This window comes from Engraulis encrasicolus, chromosome 12, assembly GCF_034702125.1.
Source record: "Engraulis encrasicolus isolate BLACKSEA-1 chromosome 12, IST_EnEncr_1.0, whole genome shotgun sequence".
NCBI classification, from domain to species: domain Eukaryota; kingdom Metazoa; phylum Chordata; class Actinopteri; order Clupeiformes; family Engraulidae; genus Engraulis; species Engraulis encrasicolus.
This window is the reverse complement of record NC_085868.1, coordinates 49,636,762-49,653,799: the sequence shown is the minus strand read 5'-3', so window position 1 is coordinate 49,653,799 and position 17,038 is coordinate 49,636,762. Positions and strand designations below refer to the sequence as shown.

General features: G+C 43.1%; 1 protein-coding gene across 1 annotated transcript in view; it reads left to right on the top strand.

The window, feature by feature from the left end:
* Positions 1–4,962: 4,962 nt before the first annotated feature.
* The window catches only part of LOC134459582 (gamma-aminobutyric acid receptor subunit gamma-3-like), a 71,633-nt gene continuing 59,557 nt past the window's right edge, over positions 4,963–17,038 (top strand). Inside the window, exons 1-2 of the mRNA XM_063211935.1 lie at positions 4,963–4,996; positions 10,056–10,232. Of these exons, the coding sequence (XP_063068005.1) occupies positions 4,963–4,996; positions 10,056–10,232 (211 nt within the window). The remainder of the gene's footprint in view (positions 4,997–10,055; positions 10,233–17,038) is intronic.

Sequence of the window (17,038 nt, the reverse complement as noted above, 5' to 3'; positions counted from 1 at the left end):
CGATTAACAATATAATATTGTCATATCGCCCACCCCTACTTCCATCCATCTGAACCTATAGCTACGTTGCACAATCTATTGTTGAGACCTGTAATAAAAAAAAAGAAACACGTTTAGTGAGGAGGAGAAAAAAGGAAGGCAGTCTTTAATGAAAATGAAGACACAGTAGGCTTTTTTCCACATAAAACCCGGCTGTGCCGTGCCATGCCATGTCGTGTCGAACTGAGTGGTGCTGTAGCAACGCACACAATTCTCTAAAGCCTGGTATGCTAATTACAGTGGCAATCACCTAAAATTTCAGAAATTTCTTAAATTAAAGAAGAACGAAATACCTTTGGAATTAAATGTGATACACGCAGGTACATACAGACAGACAGACAGTCACACCCTTGCATGCACACGCACTCATGCACGCATTCATGCACGCACGCATGCCGCATGCCTGACCGCCTGCACGCACACACACACACACACACACACACACACACACACACACACACACACACACACACACACACACACACACACACACACCCTTGCCTTGGTGTGTCAAATGACTTTGTGTCAGGGGCCTTTACAGTAATGGCACGCAGGCGTCGTGATTGATTGGGTGTCACGGCGACGATGCCCCCCTTCTTAATTTACAGCAGCCACAGCAGAGCAGACACATCCTGTGGGATTGGGCCACCACACCACACCACACCACCGAGCCTCCTCCACACAGGCAGGGCCGCTGACAGCTTTTGCCAGGCCCGGTACAAAATCAACTAAAAGCGGGCCCCTGACCCAATACAAGGAACCAAATCTGGGGTGCATTTCTCAAAAGCATAGTGGTTAGCCAGTTAGCAACTTGGATAGTTGCCAATGGGGAAATTGCATCACAAACAACAAAGTAGCTAACATTGTTAGCAACTAAGGATTCGAGAAATGTACCCCTGGGCCACCTTGTTCCTTGGGCCTGGGACAACTGACCCCTTTGTGCTCCCCCGTCGCCGGCTTCCCTGACACAGGAACGGGACGGCTGATTAAATGTCATCCACACTTTTCATGATATTGTGGTGGCCTGGGTCGGCTTGGAGGAGCACTTGGTGTTAATCACCATGCTCTGATTTTCACATTTGTGACCTTGCCATTGTGGCGTCGACTGAAAGCAGCTGTTGTTTTCTTCCAGTCTAGTAAGAGGAAATATTATGGATCCTCTGAGGAAGAAGAGAGACGTTTTAATGATACAGGACATAGAAAAGACAGCCGAAAGGGATATAAAACACTCACTGACTTAGACATTCACTCACTCAGTCACTGACACACATAAATAAGGAAAGCTGGGTCGGGGGCACTGTGGCGCAGCGCGCTGAGCCCCCCACATTTGGGCTTGCATGCCCACGGGGACCCCGGTTTGAGTCTGGACGGGGTCATTTCCCGATCCTACCCCCTCTCTCTGTCCCACTCGCTTCCTGTCACCATCTCAGACTGTCCTGTTAAATAAAGGCATAAAAGCCCCTAAAAATATATATATTTTTTTTTTAAAGAAAAAGAAAAGAAAAGCTGTGTCGCGCTCTTCCTTGTGAAGACTGAGGTACCCCAAGAAGCTGCACCTGCTGAAAAAGAAGCCTCCGAGGTGACAGCTTCAAGAGGAAAAAAAATGTTCATATGAACAGACTATAGCACATGTACATATAATACATACCGTACTGTATCTGTCTGTCATTATCTGTTGTGCTGTTTACACATGGGTCGCATCGATCAGATATGTCATATGGGCCACATTTGGGCAGAAAATCGGACATGAGTCACTTCAAGTAACTAGAGTAACCACGGCCTGAGAGTCATTTAGGAAGACAAAATCAACTAGGTCTAATGTAATCTAAATGGAAAGAGGGTGCTTTGCATCTTGAGTGTTAGATTTTACTAATTACCTGAAAAGTTATATTTAGTGTGTGGGCAAACACTCTTTACTCTGAATTTGAACTACTGCCCTCAGGGTGGGAGGCGCTACGGATCACTCATTGCTAGAAGAACAAACATTCTTTTACACCTAATGCCATTTCCATGGTCAATAAGCAATGGAAAAGCGAGAAGTGTAGGGTGGGCTGGAACGACTACATGATTTGATTATGATGTGTAGGCTGTGAAAAATGTGTTTTTGTGTATTTGTGTTTGTACTCAGTGAGACTTAAGGCAATTTTCATGCTGGCATGACAATAAAGTTTATTCTATTCTATTCTATTTTAAAATGTAACTTCCCTTTCACCCCAACCCCCCCCCCCCCCAACCCCCATCACCCTACCACCCCCCACTACACCTTGTCCACAAACCCCATTCCCTTTCCATTTTTTACAGAAGCGTGACGCGGCCATGCTGTCCAAGAAGTCCAACAACATGTGCTCGGCGGCCGGGCTGAACTTCTCGCACACCAACCTGACCAAAGACGTGTCCATCTCCACCATATCCAACAGCACCACCATCCAGATGATGCGGGGCGGCGCCGGCGAGCCCAAGGAGCCCGAACCCAAGAAGACATACAACAGCGTCAGCAAGATCGACAAGATGTCGCGCATCGTCTTCCCCGTGCTCTTCGGCACCTTCAACCTGGTGTACTGGGCCACGTACCTCAACCGGGTGCCCAAGCCCATCAAGGGGGCGGTCTCGCCTACATGAAGGATGGATGGATGGGAGTATGGGAGGATGGAAAGGAGGAAGGAAGCTGCTCTCTCTCTGTGTTTCTCTGTTTCTCTCTATCTCTCTCTCTCTGTCTGTCTATCGGTCGCTGTCTCTTTCTGACTGTCTGTCTGTCTCTGTCTCTCCACACACATACATACGTACAGTACACGTACATGCACACACACACGCACACACACACACACACACACACACACACACACACACACACACGCGCGCGCGCACGCACACACACACACACGCAGTCACACACGCACGGATGCGCGCACGCACACACGCACGCACGCACACACACACACACACACACACACACGACCATAGATTTGTTGACCAGGTTCATTAACACATAAAGATGTTGTCTTATCCATGTATTCACATGTTCATATATCCATGTGTCCATCTCTTCCTCCGTCACCCTGGGAGGTGGACAGCCATACCCATAATGTAATTTGCATGATAGAAGCAGACAAAAAAAGGAAAAAAATGGGAAAAAAATACAGTTGCCATGTATGCCTTGACTCTTTCTACTGTATACTCCTTTGCTTAATTTCACGTAAATGTCTCCATAATGCATTTAAAACCCCTTACTACCACCTCAAAAGGACAGACAGCTTTCAGATTTTTTTTCCCTTCTTCTTCTTAAAAACGAACAAACAACAACAAAAAAAACCCATTCCATACAAACAGGAGACTAGCAGCAGGCCTATTTATCCCCCACAAGCCCTTTTCATTTGAGAACACCTAATCACAACAAAACCTGACTATGAATGCTATGCAAACCCCTATGTCTACACGCTCTGTCATGGTAGTGCAATATGCAATAAAAGGACCGACGAACCAAAACATGATTTACCAAGGGCTAATGAGTCCTCTCTGCCAAAACATGGACTAATTGGCTGTCAATCAAAAAAGAAAAAAAATCTTTAAAAATGTGTTGCACAAAAACATCTTTCCCAAACCCAGTTTTTGAGTTCTCTGGGGTCTTTTGTACATTTGATGTATAAATAGAATGATTTCTGAGGTCTAGACGAATGGATTTTCCCAGGTGTATAAAAGCCTATTACCAAAAGCAAGAGGAAAAAAATATGGAAGACATATCTGAAGAAATATCCAATGCCACCAGTGATGTATTTGATTTTACCTTGTGCGAAAAAAAAAGTCATTTTAAAATTGGCCCCTTCAAGATTTCGATTATAAATTAAAACACAAATCGCTGTTCCAATGTCAAGGTTTTACTTTTAGCTTTAATTTCAATACATTGTTTGAATTATCTTATGTATTTCGAAAAGTTGCATGGTTTAGGTGACTGATTAGGTAAGCTCATGAGAGTTTCATTCTTTCATTTGGAACTTCGGTAACACTTTACATGACGCCGGTGTCATATGCATGTCATTACAGTGTCATAACAGTGTCATGGCACAGTGATGCACGTGTCATAAACATTATGTCCATGTCATAAACATTTTATGACTATTGGCCTTAAAGGACATTCGGTTATGGAAAAATGTCTTTGCCATAACCAAATGTCACTTAAGGCCTACAGTCATAAAATGTTTATGACATGGACATAATGTTTATGACTTTATCTATGACTGTGTCATGACACTATTATGACACTGTAATGACATGCATACGACACCGGCATCAAGTAAAGTGTTACCGGAACTTCTTACTTCCTCCAGTTTTGGTGTCATTTTTATGGTTCTGATGCTCTGTAAAGATAGGACCTTTCTTTCCACTCCATTGTACATTGGCATTTATTTCTCACATTATGTATTTAATAGGTATACATTTGAAGGACGCTTAACCCCTTTTTTCCTATTGACTTCTGTACTTTAAATGCACATGTTTTCAAGTGATGAACAAACATCCTCTGGGAAGACTTCAACGTGGACAGGCTTTATGCGGTAGAGATTGCCATAAGATGAGGATGAGGATATGCAAAGTTGGATTTAAAAAAACAAACAAACAAACAAACAAACAAAAAATGGTTGTGGTCACACAACAATTCCATGTTTTTGAAAAGGATCCCCACAACTAACAGTACTCACCACAGCTGAGAGCTGTGAGCGCTGTGTTGACTGATGCCCAGCTGATTGCGCTTAGAAGCCTGACTTTGGACTACTGCTACTGGAAACCACTCCTGACTTACTTACCTCCCGCAATAGTGCAGTGCGGAGCGCCACCTATTGGGGAGCCTCCTGGTCTGCACGGCTATACCAACCCACCACCAAAAGCCCATAGAGACCCCTCTTAATGCTTTTGAACTCTTGGTACGAGATTATGGCTATCGAGAACTTTGACGAGTCCATTGGCGGTTATTTGCTTATTGCTGAAATACGATGCTTTGTATACTGTACATTATGATCCTTCTTTTTTCCCCATGTGTATATGGATGTATTTAGAGACTTTTTAAGAGAAGTATTGATTCCTATTCTGACAGTATAGGAACACGTTCAAAAAGCACAGTAAAACTGAGTACGGTAATCGACCCCGCAAAACAGACTCAGCCCTGCATTGGAAATGTTAACTAATGTTAACCATCATCAGCCCCTGGACCAACGGGAACTGGACATATCCCAGCATCCTTTTAGACGGACCAGGAAGGAATACTCGGGAAACTGCTGCAACAGCATGAGCTGTCGATGACATATGATGTATGCCACTGACGGGGAGCAAAGGGGAAAAAAAATAAGATGTTGAGACATCGAAAACCCAACTGTAAAGATTTCATTAAAAGCATCATGTACCTAAAGCAATAAATTCATGCTTGATATTATGTGAGCAGATAATGTTTGCATGCTCCAAAAGGCCTACAAATTTCCACTGCTGTTTTTCTGGTAGGCCCACAGCTCGACACAGCCAGACTCGGACGCCACTTTTTGCTTTTCGAATAGGCACGACACAGCTCAATCGTGAAGCAAAAAGTGGCGTCCGAGTAGCGCTGTGTCGAGTTGTAGGCCTACCTGAAAACAGTGGTAGTGGAAAAGAGGCATAAGAGACATGACATACAAGTTACACAAGACCACAAGGTCTACACAGTAAAACATTCCATTTTATGTCAACAAAATCGAGGTAATGTAAATTCAACATTTGACTTTAGAGAAAGTAATTTAGCTCTGTTTAGTGCATATAACTTCGCAGTGTCAATTCCAATGGGAGATATACATTCTCAGAGTAGAACAGCATTTTTAAATTGTGCATTACACATAATAAAGGTTTATGATAGCGATAAATCCCATGCATATTTTAGATTTCTTGAGAGAAAAAAGAACAAGAACTGCAGTGTGAGTGTATTACCGTCTAGAATATTTAGTTTACATGTATTGTTTACATGTGTTTATATGAGTTATTTGCATTTGACATGGGTATTTGCTTCCATTGCTGCAACATTTCATTTTGTGTATGGCAAAGCTACACACAGTATGTCTCCAGTCAGGGCTTTACAATAACCTTTTTCATTACTAGCCAAAATGCCTAGTAGATGTTGCTCTTACTAGCCAAACACACATTACATTACATTACATTACACTTAGCTGACGCTTTCATTTGTTCAAAGCGACTTACAACTATTATTTTTCAGGACATTGGTTACAGTCCATGGAGCAATGTGGGGTTAGGTGCCTTGCTCAAGGGCACTTCAGCCATGGATGGAGATGTAGGGAGAGGTCAGGGGGGATTCGAACCGGCAACCCCTAGATTGAAAGACCAACTCTCTAACCACTAGGGCACGACTGCCCCTAAAAATGTGCAACTATTATTTTTCAGGGTATTGGTTACAGTCCCTGGAGCAATGTGGGGTTAGGTGCCTTGCTCAAGGGCACTTCAGCCATGGATGGAGATGTAGGGAGAGGTCAGGGGGGATTCGAAGCGGCAACCCTTAGATTGAAAGACCAACTCTCTAACCACGCGGCCACTCATTAATGGGTTAAGGTGGCTAGTAAGTTGATCTTTTCTACCAGCCAAATTGATATTTCACAGACATTTGGCTGGTGGTTGGCTCGACTGGTGTTCATTTGGAGTCCTGTCTCCAGTGCTGGCTTGTTGGTGCAAGTAACATTACATTACATTCATGGTCGTAGCCAGGAGTTTGAAATAAGGGAGGTCCACAGCGCGCCAATGTTTTCTTTTTAAAGGTGCACTGTGAAGGATGGTGCCCAGAGTATCTATTGCAACTACTATGCTGCATATTGAAACTGTGCTGTCTTCTGCCAATTTTGGTCTTTTCATTAATATTTGCTAAATAATAAACTAATACTTACTAGTATGACCAACATTTCTGGAAATTCAAAATGGCGGACAATGGAGAAGATCCCCTTTTTCATGTATGAAAAGTGCAATTTTCCCAGTCATAGAATTTGATGGTGGTGGTAAGTATTCATGAAAAATTTACTTTTGTGAATGGGCAACATCAATTCTGGACATAAACTACTAAATACATAAAAAAAGTATATGTATGCAAAAACTGAGACTAAAAAAATATATTATTTTCTATAAAAATTAGGGAGGTCTGGACCTCCCTTACCTCATATGTGGCTACGGCCATGATTACATGACACTTACAGCAGCTGACGCTTTCATCCAAAGCGACTTACAGTTATTTTGAAGTCCAGGATGTTGGTTACAGTCCCTGGAGCAGTGTGGGGTTAGGTGCCTTGCTCAAGGACACCTCAGCCATGGAGTGAGATAGGGAGTGGAAGGGTGGGATTCGAACTTGCAACCCTCTGATAGAAAGCCCACCTCCATAATCCATTTTAGCCTGATGCTGCGTATACGTTGTTTGACCTTTGGCACCTGGAGCGACATATACGCTGCATTCAGGCTCTTGAGATTTGAGGTTTTTTATTACAAATGTGGGCATGTTAGAGCTGAATGAACACATTCTAATGCAAAATGAGGGACGTATCTTTTCAATGCAACTAATTTCACGTTTTTATGTGCTTTGGAAGTTGAGATATAAAGGCTTTAATAGACAGAGGGCACCTTTTCCCACAGAGGGCAGCAGGTGTTTTTTTAAGGTGCCTTAGGCTAAAATGGGTTAATCATAAGGCCATGGCTGCCCTAGTACTGTAGGCTAGTAACCCTGGATGTGACATCATTCCACATTTATATGGACTCATGTTGGAGAACTCTGACTAACCAAGAAGCAGTGGTGTAGTCTACTTTTTTGTGGTGGGTATACTGTATATTTGATCATATTTTGAGGTGGGTATACTGTATATATTTTTGCTATTTTAAATAATGAATCAATCAATTTTAGGTGGGTATACTGAAATCCTTGAAATTTTGAGGTGGGTATACTGCGTACCTGCGTTTTACGTAGACTACACCACTGCCAAGAAGCCTCTGGGATGGTGATTGCATCCATCTGGTATGTATCTGATTTTCTCAAAGATTTTGTGCTGCTTAGATTTCCCTCCCTCCCTCCCTCCCTCCCTCCCTCCCTCTCTCTCTCCCTCCCTCCCTCCCTCCCTCCCTCCCTCTCTCCCTCCCTCCCTCCCTCCCTCCCTCCCTCCCTTCCTCCCCTGCCCGGACGCCCACACCTCACTTTCCTCCAGCAGAAGCCTCCCTGGATGTCTGTGATGCCGTTCCCTGCTTCATGGCAACAATTTTTTTGTCAGAGATCTTGACTACACAATGTTCTGGACAGCGGCCCTGTTGGCTACACTGGTCTCAGTCTGAGTCTATGCTGTACTGACTATCAGTCATACAATTGTTAACAAGGCTGCTAATCTAAGATTCATAATTCTAAATATTGACAGTGGAGGTCACAATATATTGATCAAGCAGGCCTGCAACTACCCTCATAATAATTACACGTTTTGTAAATACAGTATGCTGCCTCTTTGCACATTGTGCATTACAGTATAATGAGTGTGTGTTTGGTAAGGTCTTACTTGAGATTCCTTGTTTTCTCCGCATGATGGCGCTCTCTCCTTCTTACGGTTATCATAGTGTGGCCAGGTCAATATCAAAATCCGGCATTGATGCAGTCCTTGTCGAGCATAAATCTAGAGGGGTGTTTTGAGGATTCCAGGTGAGACGGGTATTTTCACATCATGTTTTTCTGTAAATATGCGGTGCTTGTGCAGCTAAACTGGTTACATTTCCTACAACGGCAGTTTAGGCGACTACTGTCCTTGGCTTGCAACTCTACTGGCTCAAAAAAGCGAAGGCTAAATAAACCATCATTAGAAGGGACATAGCAGGCCTATATATTTTTCCATCAAGACGGCAGTAGCCTAATTGAGGCCCAATGAAGTTTTGCAAAGAATACAAGTTGTAGACTCGAATCCATTTTGACACCTGTTGCTGTTGCAACAAAAAGTTAGACAGTGACACCCACATGTCAGAGTTGAGTTGGCCAGACAATTTGCTTCATGTGGTTGGGCCAGTCCTTTTTTTGTATCGTGACTAGTTCTGAAGTTATGAGAAGTATACCAAATGTCAAGTAGGCTTGGCCAAATGGGCAACTTAGCAAAATGTGCAAATGCTGTAGGGTAAAACTAGTTGTATCGTGTATGTTGTATAAATAACAGAAAATAAAAGCCTATTTTATCATGCCATATCCTATGTGAATTCAGTTTAGGAGGCGGATGCTCAACTGTGGGTTACTAACGTCGTCATCATATCTCTTCCCAGTTTGTGCATCTCAGACATTGGCCGATGTGGTTTGTGGTTTGAGACATTCTACGCTCAGACGAGAACCAACCGTGTCGCCAAAGCGCCGGATGCTTTTCGAGAGGGGCTTTCAGATCTGGTCCTGGATTTAAAACTATTTTTTACGGAAAACCTTTTGACGTGAAAGACAAAATTGGTAAATTGGGTGCTTCGTAAATCGGCACATTTGCGTCTTGGGGACTGTCTCGTCTTGAAGTGGTTTCTGCGGATGTTTTCTCACTGCTGCGCACACCTTGTACACAGCCTACTAACATGTTGAGCAAATTCTTGATATGTGTCATACTTCTGTCATTGGAACCTGGTAGGTAAGTATCAGTGCTCAATAATTTTGCTTGCCTCCGCTGTCAAATGATTCAGGTAGATTGTTTAAGGGCAGGTACCAAACATTGGATCAGTGACAAATGGTAGAATATCACAGCTGAGGGATATGAAGTCTGTCAGCAGAGTGTGCGTTCATTTTTCATTGTTTAAGTTTCATGAAACCAGTCATACGGGTAACAGCAGTGTTGACATGTTACCAAAAAGTACTAATGGCGAATGACGAAGTTTCATTTCAGCAGAGCCTAGGTGGAGTATTTTTCATTCTCACACAAGCATATATTGACCAAATTAGGCTATTACTCACACTCACGACTCAGTGTCTTTTAACTTCACTGTCTTTGAAATTCAATGTTTTAACTCTACGTGTGCTGCAGCTCACTTTCAATTTGCACTCTTTTTCAGCTGCAAAAAGGCGGTTGAATATGATGAAGAATACGAAGATGTTACAGTAAATCAAATGCTTGCTCCAAGGAGTCAGGAGACAGACACGACTCTGATACTTAATAATTTACTCAAAGACTACGATCAGAAACTCCGGCCAGATATTGGAGGTGAGTGAGTGACACTTTCTTCCCATTCATTTAAAATTTAATTCAGACATCAAAAGCTTTCGCAGTTGGGTACCGATAGCTGCATTTTGGGTAGCGGTGTCGCTGTCCGCGGTCCTGAAATGTGGGTCCCTCCACTTAGGATACTACAACCAGTTGAAAAACACCATTTCATAGATATCATATTTGTTGAATTGTGTGTGTTTTGTATTTTAGTGTATTTGAGATTTATTCTCAATTTATTGCATGTATCTATGTATGTAGGCTACATATGTAGAGTTCAGATGCAAAACCCTCTAACTCCATTTCTGAAGACCTGCACTTCTATATTTTTAGAGAACCCCGTTGTTGGTTTGGTTTACATTCATGTACTTGATAATACATGTAAATAGTTATATTACATAAATAAAATTCAAAAATATGCAATTTTGATAGCTTTGTATTAAATAAAAATGAATTAAGATTATTTTTTGAAAAGGCACTTAGGGGGTTTTGCATCTGAACTCTTCATATGTATGTATGCATGTATGTATGTAGATCTCTATGGGACAATGTAGGGGATGAACCTGTAGCCAAATGCCATATTCTGAGTGAATAAGATCAAGCCTGGCGAAAAGGAAACAGATATGCGGAGACCCCACCGCCCCCTCCCACTTTCTCTTTGCACGCACGCACGCACGCACGCACGCACACGCGCGCGCGTGCGCGTGCACATGTGCGCACGCACGCACGCACACACACACACGCACACACACACACACACACACGCACGCGCGCACGCATGCACATGTACGCATGCACGCACACACACACACACACACACACACACACACACACACACACACACACACACACACACACACACACACACACACACACACACACACACACACACAGTCCCTCCTGGACCACTCCTCCCCATCCCGCCAGAGTACTCCACATGAAAGGCAGTTGTCACAAGGCAATACTGCTACCAATGATGTAACAATGAAAAATTTAGATTCCCACGCACCTCGGGCAGGCATGCGTTTCGCTTTCAGACAGATTGAGGGCATGTACATTAATGAGCACTGATTGGGAAGATTGTGCTGTCACGTGTTCTCTCTAAATCTCGGTGTGTTGTTGATGTGTCTCTGTTGCTGTGTTGAGACTAAGTATTACTTAAGTGTATTACTTAAGACCAGGGGTGAAAGTAGACGGGTGCGCACAGGTGTGTAGCACCGGTATAACATTTATAGCTGGTGCGCAGTACCGGTAAGAGAATAGGTTTAATGCTTGCCAAAAATGCACATTTTAAAAGAGGTAAACACATACTAACTACACTATGCCATTTGAGACAAGTGTCCTCCCATGAAGAGACACCCAAAACAGTTATGAAGCGATATATAGATCTGTAGTGCACATGGTTTTTTTTTTGTATTTGTTTTTGTTGTTGTTGATTTTTTCAATGGGGGGGTAGCACCAGTAAGAAACGAAAATTACTTTCACCCCTGCGTAAGACTGTCTGCTCTGTAACTGCTCTGCTCTGTGCTTGAGAAGTTAGTTAGTATGTATTGCAGACCACACAGTACATTTTGCAGTGTTAAAACAATATTAGGAAGTTATCGTTGTGTATTTGACTGTCTGTCTGCTCACCTACATAAACACACACACACACACACACACACACACACACACACACACACACACACACACACACACACACACACACACACACACACACACACACACACACAGGGAGAGAGAGAGAGAGACAGAGAGAGAGAGAGACACACAGAGAGAGAAAGAGAGAGACACACACACACAGAGGGAGGGAGAGAGAGAGAGATAGAGAGAGAGAGAGAGAGAGAGTGATAGAGAGAGAGAGAGAGAGAGAGAGAGAGAGAGAGAGAGAGAGAGAGAGAGAGAGAGAGAGAGAGAGAGAGAGAGAGAGACACGCACACATACAGAAAGAGAGAGAGAGCGGGGAATAAAGGAATGATGGAGGGAAGGAAGAGCTTCAATGTGAAATGTCACCACTGTAGTAAAGCCTTTACCTCTGATCCAAACATGGTTGCTTACTGTAAAAACCTTGGTGCCATGATTGATCGGCAACAATTGTAATCGAGGTCTTCCTGCACATTCTGTCACTTGGGGCTTGAACTTGCGACCTCCTGTATAGCAGCAACCCTCATGGGCATGGGGGCACAGGTGCAGAACCACGGAGCTAAAGGTTGTCGATAGCTCAATGCCATCACATCCGTATGCTACGCGCCTTTGGGACAGACGCTCACCAACATTCTATCCCCGAACTCCGTTAGTTGGCATCGTTAACCCATTTTAGCATGATGACCCCTACAGTATATGTTGTTTGACCTTTGGTGCCTGGAGCGACATATATGCTGCATTCAGGCTCTTGAGATTTTAGCTTTTTTATAAACATGTGGGTATGTTACAGCTGAATGAACACATTCTAATGCAAGATGATGGTCTTAGGGGTTTAAATGCAACATATTTCATGTTTTTTGTGCATCAGAGGCTGAGATATTTAGGTTTTAATAGACTGAGGTTAACTTTCCCAACAAGGGCTTAGGCATTCAGCAGGCGTTTTTTTTTAAGGCATCAATGGGTCAAACAATCATTCATCACATTGCCTACATAGTAATAATCATAAATACAGTGCTAATTCAACACTTACAGAGTTGATGTAGCGTCTTCTAAAGTGTATTTTGTCCCAGAGTCCTCTCTAAGGGATGAATTAACACTACAATATTTCTTAACCCTTTGAGGATTAAGGATTTCCCCCCAGTTCTTCTAGAATTTTACTTGAACACTCTACAGCTCCCATAGAAGCCTGTTAAAAATCTCGTGAAGTGCTTATGACATCATAATGACAATTCAAAATGTTGGCAAAATTCAAATCACATATTTGTGATGGTACTCCTCAAAGGGTTAATGTGTAGCACATTCATGTCCCTATGCACTGTACAATATGTACAGTTGTACAGAAAATTAGGCCATAACTTAACCAATATGTCATTCAGTCAATGTTTATCTTCTCCCTCTATCACTGCAAGTCCCACTTGGCCGGCGTTGCTGTTTGTGCACTTAACCATTACAAATAGTTCAGAATGCAATGGCACATGATATTGAAGCTTGTAAAGACTGTCTTTTCTGATCTAGATTTAATGCACCATTGGACAGCCATGCTTAGCTTCGGCAGTGTTTTTCAGTGTCAACATGGGCTTGTTTGCAACCAAGAGATTCACTGTGCGATCCAATGTGTAGTAGCCTAAGCCTGGACTTGCCATATGTTAGCTGTAGTTAAAAAAAACACTTTTAAATAGCAGTCCCTTAAAATGCTTTATCAACACTTTATTAACATTTATTGATGAATTAATAATGGAGGGTTAACTATAGGGACGTGGAACACACAATTTAAATTTCAACAGAATTCACCACTGCCACCAATAGGCTAATCATTTCAACAGAATTCACCAGGCTAATTGTTTTTCAATGTTATGACCGAATGTTAAAGGTGCACTGTGTAATATTTATAGTAGTTGATTCCCAGAATGCATGCTGCCCATTCACAAATGTTAAATGTTAAATGTAGGGCGGTGGTAGCTCAGGTGGTAGAGGAGCCGTTCGGCAACCCAAAGGTTGCAGGTTCGAGCCCCACTCGGCCTGACTCCATCGTTGTGTCCCCAAGTTGCTCCTGGTGGCAGGGTGGTACCGTGCGTGGCAGCCACGGCCACCGGTGTGTGAATGTGAGTGTGAATGGGTGAATGTGAGGCATACAATGTACTGTAAAGCGCTTTGAGTGCTCGAAGGAGTGGAAAGGCGCTATATAAATGCAGTCCATTTACCATCCATTTACCTTTTTCGCAAATACTTACCACCACCATCAAATTCTAATTACTCATTATGACTGGGGAAATTGCACTTCTCATACATGAATAGGTGGATCTTCGGTAACACTTTCTATGAACTTGCTATTCGTAAGACGCAATAAATGCATGCATAACGCATTATAATACTTTCATAAGGCTTTATATCTATCAACATAAATAGATATACATGCTCCTACATGCTCATAGCAACAGCCATGAGGTATTATAATGTGTTGTTATAGGCATTTAAGACTGAAGGTGACACAGTGCATTATAAAGCTTCTTTGTCCTCATGACGCCAACTTATCTATTCTGCATCTCAGTCACAGCCATGGTTATGTCAATATTCATAAACATTAAAAAAGTGAAAGTTGCACAGCCTAGGTAAAGTGAGATTAGCTCATAAGTATTTATTAGGAGATACAAGTGCTCATTGCATTAGCTAGGTAAAGTGAGATCAACTCATAATTGATTATAAGAGTATTATTTATTAGCATCAACATAGTTGGCGTCAAGTAGCCCAAAAACTGCATGAACAAAGGAATTATGGAATGTGCAAAAGTAAGTGAGCCCCCAGCAGTATTGGGTAAATGAAGCAGGTAATGGACTTGGGTGTCGCAAATGTGAGAGCTTAAAATATATAATTTTCGTAGACCAAGGAGAGAGGAAACCAAGAAAACTCTGTCCCAGGGGCGTAAAGTATACCCCCGCAGCCCCCACAAGGCGGAGGGCCCAGATGGGCCCTTGACTTGAAGAAACGGGCCCCCTCCACACAATATTAGGGCCTCTTTTTTCGTTCGGGGGCCCAATCTTGGTAGCTTGCAGGGGGGCCTGAAGTACTTGCGTTACACCAGTGCTTGGTCCCATACCCATCAACAAGAAGAGATATCCGAGGACATGGAAAATAGGGTACTGCTGACAGTGATATATGACCATCTCCAACATATTACATCCATCCGCTGTAAGATAGATTACTTACAAATGGAGGGCCTTCAATATGACAGCAGCTTTGCCTAGAAATGGGCGTCCCATCAAAACCATCACCCAGAGCCACCAGGGAAATATAATATCTGATAAAGGCCAACCCACACATCACCTCTACAGGGGTCCATTTCTCTAAACTGTAGTTGCTAAGTATGTTAGCTACTTTGTTGGTTGCAATGCAATTTCCCATTGGCAACTACCGAAGTTGCTAACAGGCTAACAACTTCTCTTTTGAGAAATGCACCCCAGAGTTGCAGACCTCTCTGGCAGCATGTGGGACAAATGTGCATGGGTCTACGATCAGACGACCGCCATGGCATTCATGGGTTCAAGGGTTCCAAGAAGGAGGGCTCTGCTATCAGTAAAGGACAAAAATGCCAATTTTAACTTGATCAGAGAGTGCTGGGACAAACCAGAGACCTTCTGTGCATTCATTCTCTGGACAGATGAGTCCAAAGTAGAGTTATTTTGTCACAATCAAAACTGTCATGTTTGGAGAAAAGTCAACACTGCAAATGATGAACAGAACCTCTTCCAAACAATGAAGCATGGTGGTGGAAATGTGAACGTCTTGGGCTACTTTTCTGCTTTTGTAACGGGATGACTCCATATTATCAGAGGAACCATGAATTCTCGGGCATATTATTTTTTAAAGAAATATTTTTAAGGGCTTTTTTTGCCTTCATTTAATACGACAGTTGGAGAGGGTGACAGGTAACGAGTGGGAGAGAGAGATGGGGGCGGAGCGGCAAATGACCCGTGCGGGAATCAAACCCGGGTCGCCGATGTGCAGCAGTAACCCAGTGCCCTACCGTTAGGCCACGGCAGGGCCATGTTAACAAATTCTTGATCAGAATCTCCTGCTATCAGTCAGTCAAAAAAGACAGAGGCAAGAAATAGAATTTGTTGAAATTGAATTTGAGACCTTGTGTCCACTTTCCGGGTGGAGATGTTGTAATGGTTAGAGAGTTGGATCTCAGATCACCGGACTGCAGGTTCGTATCCTGCCCTTACCACTCCCTAGGCCAGTGGTTCCCAACCAGGGGTACGTGTACCACTAGGGGTACGCGAGCACACCTCAGGGGGTACGTGGAAAAATTTAACTTTGAATGGGGGACAATTGAGAGGGTGATAAAGACATAGATATGTAGCATTGGTTAGGGTACTCATTGTACAACAAAAAGGCTTAGGGGGTACGCGAGACAAAAAAGGTTGGGAAACACTCCCTAGACCTCCATCCATGGCTGAAGTGCAGTGGCCTTGAGCAAGGCACCTAACCCCACACTGCTCCAGGAACTGTAACCAATAGCCTGTGATATATGTAAATTGCTTTGGTTGAAAAAAAGACGTCAGCTAAGTGTAATGTAAGAATAATGCAATGGGGTACCTAAGTCCCTGCCCCTTCCTGGCAGCTCATGGGGCTGTGAAAGCCAAACATTTTGAGTGGGCTGTAATGGACTGATCAAACCTATTTTCTGATCCACCTTGCATTACCCCCGTCGATGACATATATGCTCTACCTCAGAATTAATGATAACCAATGGTGAGCTTGTCGACTTCACTTGGCAATCGATTTTTGATTTGTGTGTGTGTAAAAATATGTAATTATTTGGACAACACAACAGAAGTTGCGTGTCTGACGTGCAGTCTCTTTAGCCGCAGTGCAGCGGTAGGGCTGGCTGTGCACCTTCGGCCTCGGTTCACGTCAAGTACCTGAGACGCATGTTGTAGTCTCTCACCCAGTTTCGCACAAAAACTAAAATAACCTTTCTTGCCAGCCGAAAATGAGCGGTCTTAGTTACGACGCCAATCCAAACCTTTTAAAAATCACTGCTATCATCTGAAATCCAGAGCACATGCCAAACGGAATCAGGACTTAGCTTGACTCGCTCCATTCACTTCCATTCAAAATTTTGCAAGCTATTTTCCCATGGATCTGAAGTAGAAGGACGT